A 21,904-nucleotide genomic window follows, 5' to 3' on the forward strand; every position below is an offset into this window, starting at 1 on the left:
GGGCTGTGCATACTAATCTCTGTGTTCTTGAGAGTCTCTGAGTATGTACTGTCATGGGTACTGCCACAAAGGAGAGGAAAGGGCTGAATTCTAACTGGTTTGAATTGAAGTTGTTAATTTGACTTTATTTAAACCTCTCTAGATGTTTTATTTGGACTACTGAAACCAGAAACTGACCCAAATTAGATACAGTGAAAACACAAAACAACTTAGATCAAAAAAGATCTGTTACAACAGAGGTGGATCTGATGTAGAACACAAGCTTTCCTGGAAAGGGAAAGCTGTGATTGGATTGGGAAAGTAGAAATGCTAACTGAGATGGTTTTTTGATCTTTGGCTGCCTCATATTGTTGTCCGATGACTCACAGTAGTAGTAACAGTAGCAGTTGTGTTCTGAGTTCAATGTCCTGGGGAAGCCTTGGCATCCGTTCGTGTGCACAGGTATGCCATCTCTAGATGCTTAAGAGACTCTAAAAGTTCTGTCTAGAATATTGTAATAGTTACAAAAATTAAATGGAATTGTAATTTGACTCCTTTTCCAGAATGTAGAGGTGAGAGTGTTAATAGTTTTATTACTGTTTGGATTAGGGGAATGTTTAAATTCCTGCCTGCAAGAATTTTTAAGGAGATTTCAATGCCTGAGGATGAGGCCTGTGTCTTGCCAGGGACTGTATAAACAAGTAGTTGAAGACAGTGGCCTTGGGGCAGACAACTTGGTATTATGTAAGGGTTAAAACCCCCTTTCATCTGTCCAGGGATGAATTTGACTCCTGAGAGTTTATCAGGCTTTATGGGACTTCCACCCATAACTAGGTGGGATACAGGCACCTTGTTAGGCACAGAAATGCTCCTTGCTGTGCTCTACCTGCATGAAACACTCCCATGAGAGCACTCAAGGGAGAGAAAGCTGTTTCACAGAGAGAGATCTCTTCCTCTAGACACAGCTAGGTGGAGATGGACTGTGTCAGACCTCGTCTCCCGTGCACTGTTATTTTTACTCTTCCCTAAAACTGCAGGCCAGCACACCACTTGCAGCTGCCATTCCATGCTGCGGTCTCAGCCCAGCCCAGGGTTACATACTTCTGTTAGGTGTGCTGCTGCTCCTGCAGTGCCAGGAATGCTGGAGGGCTGCCAGGTGCTGTTGGTAAATACAGGCTGCAGTTTGACATAATTGCTTTCTTCCTGGAGTTTCAGAAATTACGTACAAAAGCAAATGAAGTGAAGGAAAGCATTCTGCTTTAAGTGCATTTCGTATCAGATGCTATGTATTCTTTTTTTATGCTCCTTTGAATGTAGCACAGTCTGTACCTGTTGTCTGTAACAGAGGAGAGAGTCACATACCTGGAAGTGTCCTGAGAGTTATATTGGCCTTCATTATTTATAAGCTTTTCTTCTCTCCTGGCCCTCAAATAAATTTGAGAATGCCCAGTGACTGGAGCAGTGCCTTTCACCTCACAAAGCAGCTTCTGCCATACGGCCTCGTCTGCATGAAACACCCAGCATCTTGGCTTCACTTGATCCCTTCAGTCTGTCTTTTAAAACTACTGACAAACAGGAGTCTGGCCAGCCCCAGCTGACTTTGGGAGAGCTAAGGAAGAATTTTTGTATTTCTGGCTTCTTTTGCTTTTAGGTTTGGAAAACGGGTGAAATATTCATTCATTTGCTTTTTGTGTAGTAGTGGTTTGACCTGGTTTCACTGTAATGTCTCATTAAAAAAAAAAACAAACCAAAAAAAAAACCCCAAGAAAATTACGGTTTTGGAAAAGCACAATTTTTTATCTGCATCAGGTAGTTTAGATCTATAGGGAGAGTTTCAATTCTATGCAGAAACTAACAAAGTTTTCTTAAAAACCAGAAGCAATTCTATGCTGTGTATCACATTGTGAATCTGACCTAATTCTTCATGCAGGACTGGCCAGTGAAGAAGGGTGGTTACTAATGTTACTAATAGGTAGCACTAAGGGATTAGCTTTTTCCTCCCTAAACCATTATAGCTGTGTCATCTTGAAGGTGTTTGTTTGGTCCCCAGCATTGTGCTTGCAAGATGTTCTTGGTTGTATGCCTTTTTTTTCCTGCTTTTGGATGTGTGAACAACAAGTTCTGTGGTTGTGGGGGGGGGGGGGGGAATGGTACCTCTTGAAGCCCCTTCTCTGCAGAGAAGGATTTTTTGCAAGAATGATCAGTGACTCCTTCTCTCGCCCCTTGCAAGATGCAGTGGTTCTATGGAGGAATCAAATACTGTTGGAGGGATCCATACCTCTGTGTCTCCTGCCTTTGCACAGAGTGTGCTGGTAAGGCTTCCGGACAAACCGAGATGTTTCTCTTCAGTCACATGCAGTGAAAGAGGATAGGTAAGAGTGTCTTGGGCTGAGACATAAGTGGTTTACATCAAGCCCTTTAAGCTGTTTGGTAGTGAAGGCTGTTAGGAGGACTTGTGTTGTGCTTGGCATGAGATCGTGGATTAATGGTTTAGTTTTATTCTGTATCAAATTTGTTTCATTCTTTATTCTGTTTTCCTACTTATGGTCTTCCCCATTCCACAGTCACTGACTTTATCCATATGGCTTTTTCAAGTAAATACCATAAAAAGTCTGATTCCAATATCTGTGATAGCAAAGGGACTGGCTCATTGTTCAGTTTTTTCTTGGTCTGATGAAGTAGGAGAATATAAAATTTTACCAAGAATCCACAAAGATCTCTTTGTCTTCATACTGATGAAACTGCATTTAGGATACTTCTTTTTTCAGTAGCTGTTTTCTGAGAAATGGTTGAAGGACTTTAAGGTTTTGTGTGCATGTTGTAGGCCTACAGAGTATGTACTTTAAACATAAGGAATTGCCACTTAGCAGAATGTTTAAATTCCAAAGCTTATGCTCTAAGGACGTTGTTTAATTCAGCATACTTAGAATGAGCTTAATTTGCAAAGAGCGATTGATACACAAAAAAGAAAAAAGTACCCAAAGTTTTTAAGGAGCCCAGTGTAATTTCTCTTCGGAAAAATAAATACTTAATGGAAAACGTCACTTTTAAAGTGTTTTTCACACCTGAAATACTCTTAACAAAAATCCTTTGTTAAAATTAGAACAAGTTCATGGTTATCTGATAAGCTGTTTATAGGCTTGCATTAGTTTCACTGATTTGGTTTTGTTTTAAGTGTGAGTTTGAGGAGGGGGATGTTGTGAATGCCTGCGCAGTTGGTATGACTTTGTTAGAGACATTGCTTCTCCCAGGCAACCTTTAAATTGGGAAGGGAGATCCTGTAATGGAATAATCCTTCATTTGGAAGACCAAATCATTTCTGTCTCTCAATGGCATCTTTTTTTCCGTCATCTACAAAATAACCATGAGTAAAAATGAATGCTCCTGATGCTTTTAAGATGATGCAAACATTGAAGAACCTAGTTTACCTTTAGGTACCTGTGACTGGTCTGTGAGATCTTATTCAGTAATCTTACCAGAAAACCCAGTAAGAAGTTGGTCAGACATCCAGAATATGTGTAAACAGAAAACTTAGATACCTGAATTGATCTGAGAATTAATAGTTTTTACAAGCTGGGCAAATCTGAGCTGTTTTTAAGTGTTTCCAGCTTTGCCATCCCAATTAATTCTTTAACTGAAAACTACTTTAAGTGTGATCTTTCATGTGAGAGAGATGTCATTGGGCATTCATATATATATTTAAGTTAAATGAAATAGTAATCCCATCTGTATTACACGAAGTGCATCCATTAACCCGTTTGTACATCTGCACCTTGAGAAAATGGTGCTGGCTGATTGCACTCACAGAATTAAGGGAAAACTCATGTTACTTTACTGCTTTTGAAAAGCAGGGGAAATACTGGCCTTGTTTACCTGAGTGTACAGTATAACTTAGAGCAATTAATGTCCAATCCATGTTGTCAGTTCTGGTATACAGGAGCTGATGTGTTAATTCCAGAATAGCATGTTTGCACACACATCTTCTGGAATGGCTTGTCCAGCTGTAGCTGCAGTGTTCAGTGTGCCTGGACAGCAAAGCTAAACACTTGGGGTTTTTTAACTAACATTGATTTCATCCTCAGAGTACTGCTAACTCTACAATTACTGCACAGAGAATGGCTCATGCTCTGCAAGGAAATGTGTGCAACTAACAGTAATGAAAGATAAAAGTCTTTCTTGAAATTGAATTGGCTAGCTAAAACTCTCTCTGTGTCCAACTTAAAATAATCTGCAAAGCCAGAGACTGAACAAAAATGCTGTTCTTGATAAGATGTAGTCCTCCACACCCTTCCCTCTCTGTAATTTCCTTCCATTCTTCCCACTTTTCACATTCAGGCTGTAGTTTCAGATAGGTTGGTCAGCAGGGCAGTTGGCAAGTAGTTGGCCAGGGGTTAAAGCAGTAGCCCGTCCTGCATGGTTTGGTACGAGGTCTGCAGCCATTGTCCTGATCGATGCTGGACAAGCTGGTGAATGTTTGTTTCATGTTTCAGTTCCTTTTCTGGGAGTCACGGGTAACATGTCCCTGCCTCATCAGGTTGTTTGTGAGGATGTATTTCTATGGCTTTGATGGCTTCTGATGTTACAGCCATGCAAGGTATGACAGATTTCTCATCAATTAAGTGAAAATAATACATTATGTCTGTACCCATGAAAGCTAAAAATGGGAGATTAAACCACAGCAGCTAATTTGATAGGTTTGTTTGCATTTCAGTCAAGTAGCAGTGCTCCTTCTCAGTCTCTAGGCTTTTCTCTGATGATGCTGGTAGACTACCAGGCTAGTCACACACCTAACCAGTGGTTTTCTGTTTGTGTGGGGTTTTTTTGATTTGATTTTTTTTTTTTTGTGTTGCTCTAACTCCCTAATAAATGGCAAGTTATACTGGCTTTGGAAAATACACTTCATGAAAAATTTGAGTTATTTTTCTAATGTAATGATAACCACTGTAGTCAGTCGGGCAGCTTTTAGTAATCCCCATAGCAACTACATCCAGTAAAAAGTGAAAATAACTGATTCATGCAGTTCTGTGCCAAGGGGTATGTGTGGGCAATGTACTATCTGTTTGAAATGTCACACTCAGCTGATGTATTCAAATGATGCATACTCTGCTGGCAGTGCCTCCCCTTGCTTCTCTTAAGAAGTAAGGAAATGGGATCTAGTTTTTCGTTTGCAGTCCTATTGGTTAAGAGAAATGGACTCTTAAATGCCGCCATTAGTGTTCTTCCATTTTTTGCTCCAGAATATTCAAACAAAACCAGGAAGACTTGCTAGCAAGTAATTTGCTATTTACTTCATTCCTCTCAGCACATGAACAAGTGGCATTTTAGAGCTGGTTATGTCAGTGCAAATGCTTTGTTTTGGTTTAGCTTGAACCTGCTCTTAACTAAACTTTTTTGGTTTGTTTTGCTTTAAAAGAAGTGGTTCTTGCAGGTGAGGATCATAACTTCTTCAATTATTCTTCCTCATTATTTCTGTATCTCTAGTTCTTCTGTCTACGTTGTGTTTTGGCTCAGCAGTTGCGTATGTCCCTGATAAATTTTAGGAGTACTAGTTAGAAACAGTATCTAGAATATGTGTTCTCTTCCTCCCCCTCGGTGTTGCCCCGGTCTCTGACAGCCGCGTTCCTGCAGTTACTCATTCCACCTAAAAGGGTGAAACGCAGCATCGCTTTGGAGTTGGAAGCCAGCAAAATGCGAGGGATTGCCTCAGAGGAGGCTCCTCTGAAATGGCTCAGATGCTTCTTGCTTTTCACATGCATATTTTCGGTTTGATTTTTTCAGAGGTGCTGAGTGCCTGCATTTCCTGCTGACTACAGCCAGCCTTTCTTCTTTCAAGATCGCACCTCTTTTCAATGCCTCTATTCCTTAGCTTTTTAAACTAGTTTTCAAAGCTGGCCCGAGGGCATGAAAACTTGAAGATTATGTTATAGACCCCTGTGGTGGGGGTAATGGTGGGAGAGTTAGCACCTCTGGATGAGTGCCCTGTAGAGTTGCTGTTTGTTCTGAGCTTCTCAAAGAACGGCTTTGCAATTAAATCCGTGCTTTAAATTCAGTGCCAAAACAGTATTTTGGAAGATTTGTTGTATAAGGTGTTCATTTGGGCTGTGTAGTAATATGTAGTAATGGCAATCCTTCATGTGGAGGTGTTTATTTTACGGTTTTAAATGTGACTCCTAAACTTTTTTCTTTCCCACTGAACTTTAGGAACATCTTGTTTCACACTTCAGTCTACTTACGTGTATGTATTTTGCAGGAATCCCTTGGAGCTTGCCCCAGGAATGGACAGCTACCTCCACTTTTGGAGGAGAGTAGTGCCAGCTGAAGAAGCCTTCGAGGCGAATCGACAAGTGTGCTGATAGCTCTGGGGAGAGCCCGGGGAGGGGGCGACCCTGCAGGCCTTCAGCCATGCCTTTCGGGCTGAAACTGCGGCGGACCAGGCGCTACAACGTCCTGAGCAAGAACTGCTTTGTGACCAGGATCCGTCTGCTGGACAGCAACGTGATCGAGTGCACCCTGTCCGTGGAGAGCACGGGGCAGGAGTGCCTGGAAGCTGTCGCTCAGAGGCTGGAATTACGCGAGGTAAGGGTAGCCCGGGAAAGACCATCTGTCACTGGATAATTGGACACATTTTTAGCTCAGGCAGTCTGTGCGTTTGAGTCATGTTGTTCTCAGGGCTGGCCAGATATGATCAGCAGCTGGAGCTTGGACAAACCTACTCTGATTGCATGAAAACTGACGGCGGAACGGCACTCAGGGCTTTGGGCTGTTGCTCATCCATCATAGCTTTGAGAGCTCTTTGTAACATGAAGTTTCTTTTCTTAGAAAGCTGCAAGTGTTACTTTTTGAGCTGGGATGCCAAAGGACAAGTTAGAGTAACTTTTTTCTGAATGTAACCCCGGGTTCACCAGCCCTGATGGCTGAGTTATGCTGGTGGGAAGGAGACCACTGGCTTTTAAACATCCACCTCCACATAAATACTCCTGTTACTATAAAACTGAAGTAGGCAAGTGATGTTATTAGCAGTTACAACTAACAGTTGTGCTTTAGTAGTAACAGTTGGAGGATGGTGAGTTTTTCTTCCTTTTGTTTTGCTTAATATTTCACATCTGGAATCCTGAAAGGCTTCTTTTACATTTCCAATGCTTCTGGAAAGGCTGATGAAACCAGCCTTTATTCAAGATAGAAATCCTTTATTTTCTACTTCTTGCTGTAGACTTTAGTGTTTAAGTGTTGAATCCTTTTTAGAAATACCTCTCCAATGTGCATGGCACAAATGAACTGACTGACTTTTCTTACCTTCTGTGGGCTCCCTGTGTGTATCCTACATGCTTCAAGACTTTTCCAAATCATAAGTGGAAAACTATTGCCTGGAAGTTGCTATGTTATAATCTGGCTGTCCTGGCTGATACTTTCTGTAAGCATAGCTGGGAAATGAAAAATCTTGCAGTGTCTTATGCAAGGTCCATGGCCTTGGTGGTGGGGGCAACTGGAAGGTAGCATACAAATAACTACAACAGATGAAAACTAAACAAAAATTCTTTTTTATCCATCCATAATAATAAAGAATGGGAGAAGAATCTAACTCTGTGTATGCAGAATAGGCTGGGGAATGTGCAGGCAGGAACAGGGCAGAGAGAATATTGCATATTTTCATACTTGGGTGTTTTTTTGCTTTTTCTTTTTTTAAATATGAATTTCAGTAAAATCGTTTCCCCTTCCCCCCTCCTGCTTTACTTCTAGAGATCAAGATTTATCAGTAAATAGTTTTTCCTTTCTTTTTCCTTTCTGCTGGTGATGCCCTAGGGTGTCCTTAGGGAAGAACCTAACTCTCTCTTTCCTTCCAATGGAGAAAGCAGCGAAATGAATGAAGTGATTCTCCTCATGTTCCTTGTAGGCTTATCTAGTTGGTGCAGCAGAAGTCTGGGGCCTCCTGATTGTCTCTGGAGGTCCACCTGCATTTGCAAACAATAGCTCTGTCAGTGGGTTAGTGTTCTTTTCCACAAAGCATTTTGTGATTTCAGAACATGTTTTGTTCCACTTTGGAACAAAGCCTGAAGTTTCAAAATTTTCCAGAGAAATTAAATTAGACAGTAGAGTAGCAGAGGAAGCTGTTTTGGTCAGTGTTCAGTTTCATGGAGGTTTTCTATTGCTTTGGGTTTTTTTCATTTTCAAAATTATTTCTGTCATGCAAAAAGAAATGTCAGCACAAAAAGTTTGTGTTTCAAGATAAAAAATATTTTAACAACATAGAAGAGAATGCTTTGATGTTGTTGGAACACATTCCCCTTCTTTCATCACCCTCCCTGCTTTTTTTTCTTAACAAGGTTTTGGCAATGTTGCACTGGTTTTGTAAAGTTCAGATTTCGACAGTACAGCATTTTTTGACAGAAGTGGGTGGTTTGGGGTTTTTTTTTAGGAGAGAATTACCTACCTCTTTCAACTCTGAGAGGGTCTCCCTGTATCCTCCTTTGCTCCTTGGATGCGGAATAATTAGGGCTAGTAAGCTTGGAGGTGTCTGGTGCTGTTCTGTCTTTCAGACCCCAAATTAAATTCTTCTTCTGCCCCTGTACTCTTCCTGCCACAGTTTGTAAGGATGATGAAGTAATTTGATGACCATCCCCTCTCCTCTCTAGGTTTACCATAGTTTTTGAACTTGCTGTCCAGACAAATTCTGCAGAAGGGTCAAAAATATTTTCACAAAGCTCAGATTTCTACAGGATTTGTGCAATTGGATAACTGAGTAGAGAAGCCTGTTAAGTATACTGAGGCAAAAAATCCTTGCAAGCATTCATATTGGAGAGAAACTTTTAAAATTCCCTGAGTGCAGCAAAAACTTCAGCTGGAATATGCCTTTTCTTAGAAGTCCTGATTTGCAAACTGTGATGTACAAATAAGAATAAGACAACCTTAAATCCCATGCTAACAAAGCCAACCTTCATTAAATCCCATGCTAACAAAGCAGTGCTAAACTCCTGTTTGTCTCCTCCATGCAGTCTCAGGTAATACCTCAGTTTAGTCTTACGTTCAAATAAATCCCAGGTGTACCACAACTTCTACCTTCGAGTTAGGAATGCATCCATATCTCACTCAATGCAATTTCTTAGAAATAAACAAAAAACTGCCCAAACCCTTCCTGCTAAAATGCAAAACTGTTTGAGATTATGCCTCGTTGCGAAGGACCGTCAATCATACCACACATGACTGAAAAACAGTATCTAATGGATTATGTATATTTCTATTTGATCTCTGGGGAATGCAACTCCCTGCCTGACTGAGTCAGGGTTCAGGAATAGGTCAGTAGAAAGTGGAGCCATTTTACAGTAACTACTGTAAAATCTGTATTTATCCTTTTCAGCAAAGCTCTTGACAAAGCATCAGGTCTTCCACTGGAACAGTTACCGGTTCCAATAAAGTGAGCTCTTAGGCCAGCATTATGTAAAAAGATGAGAAGAGGGGAGGAAGGGAGAGGAAAGACAAGGTCAAAAATGTAATTTTATAATCTTATATATGTGTGCATAGATTATAAAAAGGATTTTTTTCCCCAGTATAATGGCATTTTTCCATTCTATTTCCAGACTAAGTGAACTAAGTACAAATCTGTTGTGAGTCTTCATGTTTCCTTCTCCTTTTTGTTGTTTTTCATTCACTTTCTAAAATGTTAAAATGTTTAAAGGTGGTATGTTCTGATGTATTGTAAGTGGAGGAGAGGGCAAGAAGGTTCTTTCCAACCAAAATTATTCTTGTGAGCTAGATTTCATAATGGTATGTCCATCACTGTGATCCTATAAGCCCCAAACCAAAGCAGGAGGATGGTGAGCTGAGCACCACAGGCAGATGCTGATCACTGTGCAGAGGTGGCCCTTTGCTGCCATTCTGGCCTTTACTTTTGTGCCTCAGAAGGTGCCCCTTTCTCTTAAGGCACAGCTGAAACCTGGGGTTCTACAGCCAGTTTGCCTCAAAGCGTGGCTTGGTTTGACTTGTCTTGCCAGCAAAGCTGAGGGGTGGGGTTTAGGCAGTGCTTGGACAAAAGGCCTGCAGTGAATAATTGGCTGCTGTAAATGGCACCTTCTCCTCTGTTCAAGTGCCCTGGGACAGCAGGGCTTAATGGTTTTTTGCCTGGAGAAGCTGGAACTCCGTCTCTTTCTCAAGGATTTCTATTTAGTTGGGCTGCTTAACCAGGTGCCTTAATAAGCACTAAGCTGTGCTTGATGAATCTTTTAGAATGACATTTGGTGGTTTAGTAGTTTTCTGTCATCTCCTCTAGTTGACAATTCTACTTGTTTGGCCCAACGTAAAGGCAGGGGTAGTTCTGCACTTCCGAGTATAGCTAAGGCCAAATCCAAAACAAATACTTTGCCTCCTGAACTGGCAGCTATAATGTCATCTATTTTAAGACTTCCCAGTGCAGTTTTTGTATGTCCAGTGTTCTGACTCACCTTATTTTGAGAATCACCTTTTCATTGGGGCACAGAAGTGCTCTAGTTCTTGTTTGCTGCTTTATCAGAGGACCACAGCTCCTGGAGGAGTGTAAACCAGTTTCCTTCTACCAAGTGTGAAGTCATGCATGGTAGATAAGACAAATTTTAAAACTTTGAGAGTAATATGTGTTACTTCAGAGCCTGACAGCTGTAGGTGTAGATACTGATTCCATGGAAATTGGAGCAAAGTCAGTGGTTCACTTTGTACAGATGGACAAACAGACCAGCTTTTGGAATCAACCTAGTTTTCAATCAGCTGCTTATAGATAGAAGATCCCATTTTTTTATTCCCTCAACTTATTTTTGGGGTGCTTTGTGGACTGGAGAGCATGGCATGACTCGCATTCTGTAAGGCCACCTGGAGAGCCAAATGCCTGCTCATAGCATGCTGAACTTGATGGTCCAGCTGTTCCAGTCCCACGTTCCTCCATTCCTTTTGGGGATTACTGATGTTCCTAAGGGGGAGAGTCTCTTCAGGCATTCACAGTAGTAGCTACAGAAGTCCTTCACTGTGGGTTCTTAAAAAACACTGATATTTTCAAGAAGTAAAGTTGCTGGTGACAGGGTGCTGATGTTCAGATAACTCTATGGGTTGTCTCTCCAAAGTGCCTGAATTTGTGACATGAGCTCTGCTCTGCAGTCAGTTCCTGTGCTTCATCTGCAGTAGCTTGATCCTCTCCAGGCTGCTTTCCAGGAAAACAGTTGTCTTTTGGTTGTGCAAAATGCATGCTGCCGTGTTTGCTCCACTGTACTGCCTGTAGTCTAGAGGTTTCGACCATGCATTTCATTTACTTCTTGTTCCTTGGAATTGATTCTGGATTCGGTGCTTGAAGAGTCTTTCTACTGTAGCAAATCTAAACTTGTGTTGTCCCCCAGCCCCCACTCAAAGGGAAGGGACTGTGCTCATTTGAGCTGTTTAATTGCAATACCTGAATTCCTTGAATAACTCTTCTAGACTTCAGAGTCTGAATTTTCCTAGTTGCTAGATGTTTTACAAGTACTTCACACTTTGAATTTGGGTTCTAGGTGTTGCGAATGTTTACTTTTTCAAGTAATATGGAAGCCCTGTTTTTGCATCTCTGTGCTGTTTCTTGCTGAGGATGAGCTGCCCTGCAGTGATTTTCAACTGTGTTAGAGTTTCCCTTAAGAGGTGGTAAAATCACTGGTTTTTTCTGCGTTCACAATAATTCCTTTTCTCTGCTGCCTCCACTGTCCCTCCCACCTTCATTTTAATCTAATTACTACCATGGTTGAGCTCATCAGAAAGAACTTTTTATCCACTGCCGACTACAAAGGGAGAGTAGACATATATCAGGGAACATGTATGAGGTTAGTTTTGTTTGAAGTTTATCCTGTGGGAGATGCTGACTTCTTGATTTATTTGTGCCCTAGATAGATTGATTTATTTATTTATTGAAGATATCTCTAATTTCTAGGAGGAAATACTACAAAAGGACAAGTTTGCTTCACTGTACCAGACTGAGCAGTGCTCAAGCTGTTTGTCAGGCTTAATTGAGGAATCAAGCTGAATTAGTTATCACCTTGGTTAAATGCTAGTCTGGACGTTGTCCAAAGTTGAAAGTATGTACGTAATGAGACCCTAAAGTAAGCACACCTGTGCTTGCATTCAGAGTTTTGCATGATTGTCTCTTGCATGCCCTCAGCTATAAAGCAGTTGGAGCAGTGTTTCCCCTGCTGGTTTGTTGCCGTTTGTAAACATTTAAAATTTTTGGTATTGTATTACTTGTCCTTGTGTCATTGTGTGCTAAGTCATGGTGTGTGCAATGGTTTTTATAGAAACCTCCTTACCAGCATGAAACAGACTGTTCATGGTGGATTTTGCAAAGTTTAACATCTGCAATTTGTCTGTTACAACGTTTTTCACTTTTTCTTCAGATCTGTAGTCATAGTACTTGATGTTTAAGTGTTTTTCAATAAAATCCTTCATGTTGGGTTCACTATTCCTTCTGCTGCTTTAGTGCCAGCTTGTAGTATTTGAAGCTATAGTTCTGAGCACTGTTCTGTCTTGATTCCTCTTCACCAGCAGCAGTCCCATGTGGCTCATATGGTGGCTACTACAGCCATGGGCAGGAAACAGCTGAGGTTTCCAACCTGGTATTTCTGTAGAGCCTAGAGCAAACAACTTGTATGTGATATGCACATTCTAAGTGTATACTTGTCTGTCATAAAATGTTGTGAGTGCATTAAAAAATAGAAAAGTAAACATGTTCTGTGTTGGGTAAACGGTTCAACTATTGGTCAATATATTTTGACACATGCATGTGGGTTTGCATTCTTTATTTTTTGTAGTGGGAAGAGTCCTTGTCCTTTGCGTGCGGTGCTCCTGATCCAGAGTCTCATGAAGCCTTTGCACTTTAATTCAGACTTAGTGTTTGCTGTCTGTTCACAAAGCACAGGTGTCCCTTAGGAAAACAAAGACTCAGACACTTTCTGTAAATCATTTATGTCACCTGTGCCACAATGTCAGGTAGAGCTCTTCAATATGCATTTGGGAGAGATGGTAGGAGGCAGATAGTGCTCCATGAAGTATATTGCAATATTTTGTCATCATCTTCAAAATTGTCCTACAAAAAAGGGCAGTAAAAAAGAAATTGCTCTGATTTTGCATATGGAAAATTGTACACAATGCCATCTGTTCTTTCTTGCATTTGTGACATTGTGTGAGTGATCTAGCTGGCAAAGGTAAACTGACACTAATTTGTTTCTTTATCTAGACTCACTACTTCGGCCTTTGGTTTCTCAGCAAGAGCCAGCAAGACCGCTGGGTTGAACTGGAAAAGCCTCTGAAGAAGCAGCTGGACAAATTTGCCAATGAGCCTTTGCTTTTCTTTGGGGTTATGTTCTATGTGCCCAGTGTTTCCCGACTGCAGCAGGAGGTAACAAGGTACGTGCTTCCCTCTGTTCGCACTATTGCAATAGAGCTGGGAGAGAATGGGTCTGTGATAGAGCCACTGAGAGAAACAGTTGCTCTCTTTCTGGCATTCGGTATTTGCTCAGGTGTCCTCTGGTTATTTCCTTTCCTGATGATTGCCCAAATGGGAAAAAGTGGGAGAAGTCACCATTTGATTATGTCTGCTTGGGAAGAGGAAAAAAAAAAGTTGTCCCACTGAATGTGCATGACCAACTGCAGGGAAAAAATGGGAGTAATAGTTGTATGTTTGAAAATCTGACATAAATTTAAAAAGGACCATGCTTTTTCTTCTGTAACTTTCTACTGATGAAAAGGAAGCCACAGACAAAGGACCTCTATATAGAGTTTTAGTTTATTATTCTTAAGCCTACGTGTGCTTTGGTGAAAGTGAACTTTGGCATTTTTTTCCCCAAGTTTTGCTCATCCCACTCCTGATTTTCCCTTATGCTTCACAAAAAGATTAAAACTGTTAAGAGGGCATTAGTGTTTTAATTATGATCAGGGTGTACCTTTGCAAACAACTTCAGTGGGAATTACTCTTTTTATTCAGAGCTCTGTGTAACAATACAACTGTTTTCAGGGGCTATTTTTGTAAACCACATCACTGTGTGGTTTTTGCACATCTGTGCTATATTGAAATTTAATAATACAAAAAAGGGAGTGAGGAGAAAAAAGCCCACCTCACTTTAAAAGGGGTGGAATTGTTTTCTTTTTAACCAAAATTATTTCATTTATCTAGTCTAGAGCAAAGTTGTATCAGCACAACTAAAGGTAAAGCCTGGAATAAGTGGGTGAAGGCTTCAGCGTGGCAGAAACTTTGCCACTGAAAAAAACGTGCTGTTGCTGAAAACCTGGAATTCAGCACATGGTCATAATAACTAAGAAAAGAAATATAAATAGTGGAGAAAGAGTGGCCTTAGTTCTAGAAGGCGTGCAAGGCATGAAGCATTTTTTATATTGCAGATTGTGTATTTTAAAGGATCTTTCTTTGACACTGAACTGGAGAGTTGACGTTGGTAGGATGTGAAAAAGTTGTTTCTTGAAATGGCAGCTGTCAAGCCACCCTTTGACTACTGTGTATGCTGAATTCTTGCCAAAGAGTGGGATAAAAACATCATAAAACCTCAGTTTCTCTGAGAACAGACCAAATACTGATGCTTGTCTGTATCTGTGTGTTCCTGCTTTGCACGTGCTGGGAGAGGGAAGCCTCAGTACCTTTTCCTTCAGAATTATTTTAATGTGCAGACGGAATGTCTGAAATGTTGTTGCTCAATTTGTCAGCCCAGTCCTGGCCTAGTTGTGTGCAAGGAAGCATTGTAGCTACTTGGATGCTATTATCTCTTCAAGCTGCAGCCTGCAGTGCTGATTGCTCATTCATAGCTCACCTGCAGAGGTATATTTGCTCATTCTGCCCAGGTTGGTAATAACAAAGCATTTCAGTGACAATTGAACTTCACAGCACTCTCTATTGGAGTGGCTGCTGAATTGTTTTTCTTTCTGAAGTGATTGATAACATAAGCTGCAGAGTCTTATAAGTGCCTTTTATGTTTCTTTAAATGTGTGTAGCAAAGGCAGCAGTTTCCTAGAGGATTTCAGATATAGAATAGCCTGTTTATAGATTTGTTTGTTTGTTTCGCGGAGTGGAATTGCTGCACTGTAGATGGTGTGATGGCAGCAAGCCTTCAACTGTGCAATAGGTAGATTCGTGTTTGAAGCAATGGTGGGGACATGGAGGATTCTTTTGAAACAAATGGCTGAGAAAGGCTTAGTTTAAAACCTGATTAGATGGACAGATGGATGTGGGCCTGTAAGGGGTTTTTTTGGCTTTGTTTGCTCTTGGTAAACTGATTAAACATTTGGCTTTTTTTGACACTGGCTGCTTCTAGGATTAGACTTGATCGTGATACGATTACATGTGATGTTGAGGTAGGCACTGGACTCACCCACTCAGTGCCTATGTATTTGACTTATATTTAGGTACAAATGACAAATCTGTCTGAAATGCAGAACTTGTGATGAGACACTTCATCCCCTTCTGGGAGGCTGCAGAACCACCACAAACAAACCCAACCCCAAAACGCAACCATCACCAAAGGCCAAAGCTGCAGAGGTGATGACAGTACAGCCAGCAGTGAACCTGTCACCTCTGTAACCTTCTCTAAGTGGAAACATCTCCAGCCCTGAGCTTGCCTGGCTGTGTTTGGAGCTGGAGGTGAAACCCATCTCTCAGCCTAAGCTTTTAGTTAATTGTAGACTCGAGGGTTTCCAGGGTTGATTAATATTCCTTGAAGATGATGAAGTCTTCTGAGAATGCTTCAGCAAACACTGACATAATGCACAAGTATTCAAAAACTAGGGAGTTGGTTTCCTGAGCTGGTTTACTCTGCCTCTGATCTGTAGGATTATAGACTTGATAGCTGATTTTGAGAAATTTGTCGCCAAATTGAATACTCCTTCCTGTTCCCAGTGACTGCAACCTCCTGTGCCTCACATACTGTCATCGCAAAAAGGGAAAATGGTCCAAGTCTTTCAGGCTTTGTTGGTTGAGAGGAGCATTACTTAGGGTGTTGGTCACTGGCTCTGAGGTGGTGTTCCTTAATAATTTTATTTGAAAGATCATCTGACTCTTCAAAACAGTATGTGAACCATTTTGTGTTTGGTGGCTGGGACCAACAGGAAAAAGCCTGTTACCAATAGGACAGTATCTACAAAATTATAACTCCTTTACATCTTACCATTACTGCTGGAAGTAGGAAATGCTAATTATGCCTCCAGGCCACTGGATTTTAACTGCCTGCAGGTGTTGGTAGTGGTCAGGAGCTCTTTGTGGTTTCTCTGGTAACCTCCTGTATTGACAAGCCAAGTGTCAGAAGGAGGCAGAAGTACAGGTGAGTAACACTGCCCCGAGCACTGTGTCCGACAGTGCTGGACAGACTCGGTGGAAACCTGCCCACATGTGATGTGCTGGGAGAGGAGTGGAATGGCAGTGTAGTGAGGAGTCACTGCTGGCTCTCACAGGGTGTCAGAGTGTGGGAGGGTCAGGTGATTTACTGCAGTGAAAAGCAAGCAGCAGTTGCAGAATGGTTGAGGTTGGAAGGTATCTCTGGAGATTGTCTGCTCAGAGCAAGGTCAACTAGAGGAGATTGCTCTAGGACCACTTCCCATTTGGTATGGAATATATTCATGGAGGGAGACATTCCACACCTACTCTGGGAAATCTAGGGTGTTCAGTCACCCTTGCAATAAAGGAGGGTGTTTATGTTTAGAAGGCATGCCTTGTATTTCAGTTTATGCCCAAATGACCTCATAATTCCAAATTGTGGATGGGTGCTGACCATGTAACTGGTTATTGAGGACCTGTGGAGCTGCAGGCACCTGTCATATAAACACAAGTTTTGCCATGTCTTCTTGTGGGATGCCTGTAGCTAATTTTGAGAGGTGTTTCTGATAATATGAGAGACGGCCTGTGGTAAAGAAAATGAAAAGACAAGGCTGTCAAAGCAGTTTATTTAGCTCTTAAGCTCTTGGAAGCCAACCTCTGAGACCTGCAAGAAAAGATGAGGCAAAGAGTACTCTGGGGAGCACATTAATTGTTTTAGTAGGTCAGATCTGACTCTGGCTTGCAGTTCTTTCCTTCTTTGCTACAAAACTGACACTTGCCTAAAGATGAAGGTATTAGTGGTGTGGTTTTTTTTCCTCTTTGGATGAAGTTAATCACTGGGACAGGGTAGGAAGCACCTGCAGGACATTGTCAGTCTTGTTCAATTTGTGGTTTTGAATGCAAATGCAGGGGCTACTCAGGGCAGTCATGTTTCCTGACCTGTGATGGATGCTTCCCAAGGATGTCCCAGGGAAGCATACAGAAAGCAGACACCAGTTGTAAAGTGCCTGTCTTTTCTTTCTGGTAGTGGCCATGACATAAATATTATTGCTATGCCTTAGTTGCAGTGCAATAGCATTGTACTCTTGGCATTAAGCCTTCTCCTAGGAGAGTTATTTCCTACCCTCTTATTTCCCTACTCTTTCTACTCTGTTTCTTTTCTCTTGAGTTGAGGCTCTCATCTGTATATATTCCCTGCTCTTAATCCTGTCTCTCCCAAAATCTCAGTGACTACAGCATCTCCCTGGCCGCTGGTCATGACATTCTACTGGTGCCCAGTCCCACACGTTTTCCATTTCCACAGATTAATTAAAACATCATGATAATTTCTTAAGGTGTCAGTAGGAGTTTTCACCATGTTATTATTGCTACAATTGGAAAATTTCTAGAAGAATTTGTGATAAACAGAATTAAAAAAACCAACCAAACAACAACCACAAAAATCCCTCTTCAGACTCAACGGCAGTTACAGCAGGAGTAATTTGGGTGGGAGTATGGGGATTGGCACATTAGCAAAAAGCATTTTTCATGGAAGGCTACTTAGACAACCTCTTTAGTCATCCAGCTGTTCTCAGTGAGCTGCCATCGCAGATAGAGATGCTGCGCATGCTTTTGGCATATTTAAAGCACCTGGGATCTGCATACTGTCTGATATAAAGCAGTCTTTGTGATGCCCTCTAGAGTAGATATTTGCATAGATTAGACATATAAATCTGCCTTTTATTTTCTGCTAACTCCTCAGAGAGGAGGCATCCTTTCAAGCATTTATTTAAAAAAAAGTCTTTGTACAGTGTCTAAAGTAAACAAGCTTACTTTCACTGTGCTCTTGTTCCAAAAACAGAGAACCCACACGCTCCTGCGGCTTTCTGAAAATGTGGGTGCAATGCTGCTTTCTGCACAATTATCAGACAATCCAGGGCCTTTTTCTTTTCCCCCTTCCCACAGTTCTAAGGGAAGACTGAAGTCACATTTCGCTCCCCACAGTAACTCTTTCTTAGTACGTGATACTGCTGTGCCTCCTGTGAAGGAATAAAGGTGTGCTTTAGTCTGGTTTTCTTCTTTCTTTCCTGGAAGAAGTTTTTGGTATCTTACTGGGTGCTCTGTACTCAGTGATATCCAGTGGCTTTTGTGCTGTTGCAGACTGGGACATAATCCTGGGAAGTGAGAGCAGTTCCTAGTGTGGGTACCCCCGTGGAGCTGGGTCCCCATGGTACTCTGCATGGTGGGTCTGGCATGCATGACTCTGTAGGGAAGGACATGTTCCAGCATCTGCACTGTGCTGCATTGGGCTTCTGCCCCAAGTTCAGCTGTCAGCTCTGCATTTCCCCAGAAGAACGTGCTGTACAGCTTTCCTGTGAAAGGAAACAGTGTTTGGAATAGGATGGCTGCACCTGCGACGTGTGGGAATGAATGTGTTCGCAGGTGGAAAATTAGAGCCTGTGGCTCCCAGGCCTCTTTTCTGAGTGGTCTGTGAAAATTCAGCCTCAACCTTACCCTCTTTTAACTAAGTGAACTTTTATTTCTCTGTTATTTTTCTGCCATGCCCTTTTCTTCACCATTTCTTGTAGCTGTTTTTTTGTTTGTCTTTTAAGGAAATATTTCTTCTTTGCAGTCCCCAGCCTTTCCCTTTCTTTATTTTTCTGCAAGTGTTAGGTGAAGACCTTTTTAAGCAGAAGTTTCTTCTAAAGCATAAAGAGGTACAGACTCTAGGACTGTATGAATTTTTAAATTGTGTGAGAATAAATTAGAGGGGAAAAATTAGTGATTGAGTGCTTTATATTTACAGGGAAAAATGTTTTCACAAATCTGTTTTAACAAATGCTGGATCTTTTTCTTTCCCCTCAAAAAAGTCCTTGTTAAATGTCTTGCCTACTTGAGCTTATCTTTGCTTTTAGTCTGCTGTGCTTTCTTTTTTTTTTTTTTTTTGGAAAAGCTGAAGTTTCACCTCCTCCTGTGTAGCTAGCTTTTAATACAAGTCCAATCAGCTGCAGATTTCTACCAGTCACCGCTGTCTTTTCTGCTAGTCACTGCTCCTTACACTGTGCTTTTAATTTGTGTTAAGGCTGGATATCACATATCCTCCTGTGCCAGCCTGGTTTTGTGGCAAGCTCAGTGAAGTGGAACTCTTTGGTTGTTAAGGATGTAACATGTACATGTAACAAGTACATGAGGCTGCTTTTTATGGTTGGTCACACCTGCAGCTGGTGGCTGCAGAAGACTCTCTGTGTACTTTTGAGCTCGTGGTAGTTGGTTTGGCTTCATTGTCCAAAATAATTATTTTGAATATCACACTGTGCTGGAAAAAACAGCACAATGTGTACAATCAGATTTGTTCCAGACATCCTGGACTGTGCTTGCCTGAAGCGAGGACTGTGACTGGTTGTGTGGCCGTGCTTGTTACTACACCTCAGATAGACCCATAGGATTTTTTTAATGCCAGTGGTTCTCAAAAATGTACTGACACGTAAAAAATTTTCTGTGAAAGTACAGAAGAATAGCATGGAGGATGAGAGGAGAAGAGAGATGTGTGGTTTAGTTGAGTGGATTGGTAAATGAGAGAGAACTGAGTGATACATGGCAAATGGGAAGGTGGGGTGTTTAAAACAAAAAAAGTCCAGTTGGTCTCTTAAACCTGGAAATTTAAGTCAGAATTTAACCCTTCAGTGCTACTGGTGTGTAACAGAGTAACAGAGGAAAAAAGTTTAGTTTTCAGAGAGCAGATGTCTCACTGCTTTGTCCGAATTTGTCTCTTCCTGGGAGCCTTTTGTCAGTTTGTGTTTATGGTGTCCTTACCAACACATGTTTTCAGAGCATGCCTGCTGTCTTGGAAGGATGTTATCTGGAGGCAGGCTATGTAGTTTCCAGAAAAATCATTGCACTCAATGCCTGCTTTTCTGGGAAGTGTCATGGCCATGGTGCTTGTGCTGATCAGCTCTGCTCACACCACGCAGGAAAGGCCCTGACACATGCAGCCCTCCCTCTTGGCACCAGAAAGAGCTGTGTGGCTTGCCCAGCTGGAAAGATGATGAACCTCCTCTTCACTAAGAAGCAACAGTGTTCTCTCCAACATAAATATGATATTAATGGTCAGAGGAGTCCTGTGTTTTTAACTATTTCCAGTTAAAAGGTTTGTCAGTTCCTGTTGTTTCTTAAATTGGGCTGGACCCTTGTGTAGTATAAACCAGTGCAGCTTCTTTCTTCTACTAGAATATTTCCCACTTTATCATTATATACATATACATATATATTTTATAGAGAACTTTGGGTCAATGGACTGCAATTTTAAATGATTCACATGAATTAAAACAGTTACTGCTATACATGGAAGCTGTATCAAATGAACAGAAAAGGACAGGGTGGTGTGTAAGAATGGGAGACCTTAGAAATGGAAGATAATTTAATCCCATGAATCCCATCAAAGCTTTTGTTCTCAGCTAAATGATTTGGAGAGTCAAATTACTGGATATGTTTCTGCAGAGGAATGGTGTGAAACAACTGTGACAGGGCATGGGGTGCCAGCTGACCCATATGTGGTGGTACTGTTTCTTTACTGTTTAAATAGGAGAACTAATAGAGGGTGCTGTAGGTAGTTGCTGAGTATTGAAAGACAGCAAAAGAAGAGTTGGAACAAGTACTAATAGAAGTATCTTATTCATGAGAGTATTTGTAGGATCTCATGGCGAGATCTTCTAGAGGAAGCAGTAGGAACTCTGGAGCTGAAATTTTATGAATTGACATGAGGCAAATAAATTTTTGCTGGAACAGAATTCCCTTGGTTTTAGATAGCTGTTAACAGCCTGCATGACCATACAGGCCCCAGTCTTGTTCAGGGTCCTCAGACTGATTGTCTCACGACTGGAACTGCACCCCATCTCCCAAAGCTGGAAGAAAGGCAAGCTCTGGGATTCATTGCTAAGTGGAGCCAGGGAGTCCTGTGTCCTCAGGGATCTCAGCTCTCTTTTGTTGGACAAGATTGTGGGTGGGTCATGAAGTAACTTGGAAATGTCAGGCTTTTTTTTTTCTTTTCTTTTCTGTTCCTTTCCTTCCAGCTGCAGGAATTTGGGCTCTTGTTGCCCAGACAAGGGAGCAGCTCTGGAACTGCATGCAAGCTGGATGAGTCCTAAGAGCCCTGGGTGGCCACCCAGGCTTAGACAGTCTGGGATATTTGTGTTTTGATGCTCCTTTGATGGTTTTATTGTTTTGTTTTAATTATTAGACTTTTTTAATATTAGTGGCTACTGCAGCATAAAACACATGTTAGGCTTGTACCTGCCTCACTGTAAGCACCCTGATACTTAATTAGCTTTCATGTTGTATTTAGAGGACAGTAACAACAAATAATGTGCAGTATTTGCCTGGGTCTTCTTGTGTTCATATTATTGCAGCATATGTGTTGTTTTGCTTTTCAGTAATATTTTTGAGTTGGTTCTTTTTGGATGTGTATTTTAGTGGATGTTTAAACTTTGACTTAAAAGTAAGAACTCCTTCAAGGCAGACCTAAGATTCAACATTAATTCCCTGTTTATAAAATATTTGCTGAGGAGGGCAAACATTTCTCCCAGCTGACTTTCTTCAGTGAATGGGGAGCTTGTTCTCTGTGTGTTGGTTATTGAAAGCTGAGCTCTTGGTGCCAGATAT

General features: G+C 41.4%; 1 protein-coding gene across 2 annotated transcripts in view; it reads left to right on the forward strand.

Moving 5' to 3' along the window:
- Positions 1-21,904, forward strand: part of PTPN14 (protein tyrosine phosphatase non-receptor type 14) — a 111,930-nt gene that overhangs the window by 32,970 nt on the left and 57,056 nt on the right. For both annotated transcript variants that reach the window (XM_042051749.1, XM_042051750.1), the window contains exons 2-3: positions 6,230-6,555; positions 13,190-13,359. In XM_042051749.1, the coding sequence (XP_041907683.1) occupies positions 6,382-6,555; positions 13,190-13,359 (344 nt within the window). In that variant the 5' untranslated portion in view covers positions 6,230-6,381. The remainder of the gene's footprint in view (positions 1-6,229; positions 6,556-13,189; positions 13,360-21,904) is intronic.

This window comes from Corvus kubaryi, unplaced genomic scaffold, assembly GCF_017639235.1.
Source record: "Corvus kubaryi isolate FWS band 111438036 unplaced genomic scaffold, C.kubaryi_AGA036_p1.0 76, whole genome shotgun sequence".
NCBI classification, from domain to species: domain Eukaryota; kingdom Metazoa; phylum Chordata; class Aves; order Passeriformes; family Corvidae; genus Corvus; species Corvus kubaryi.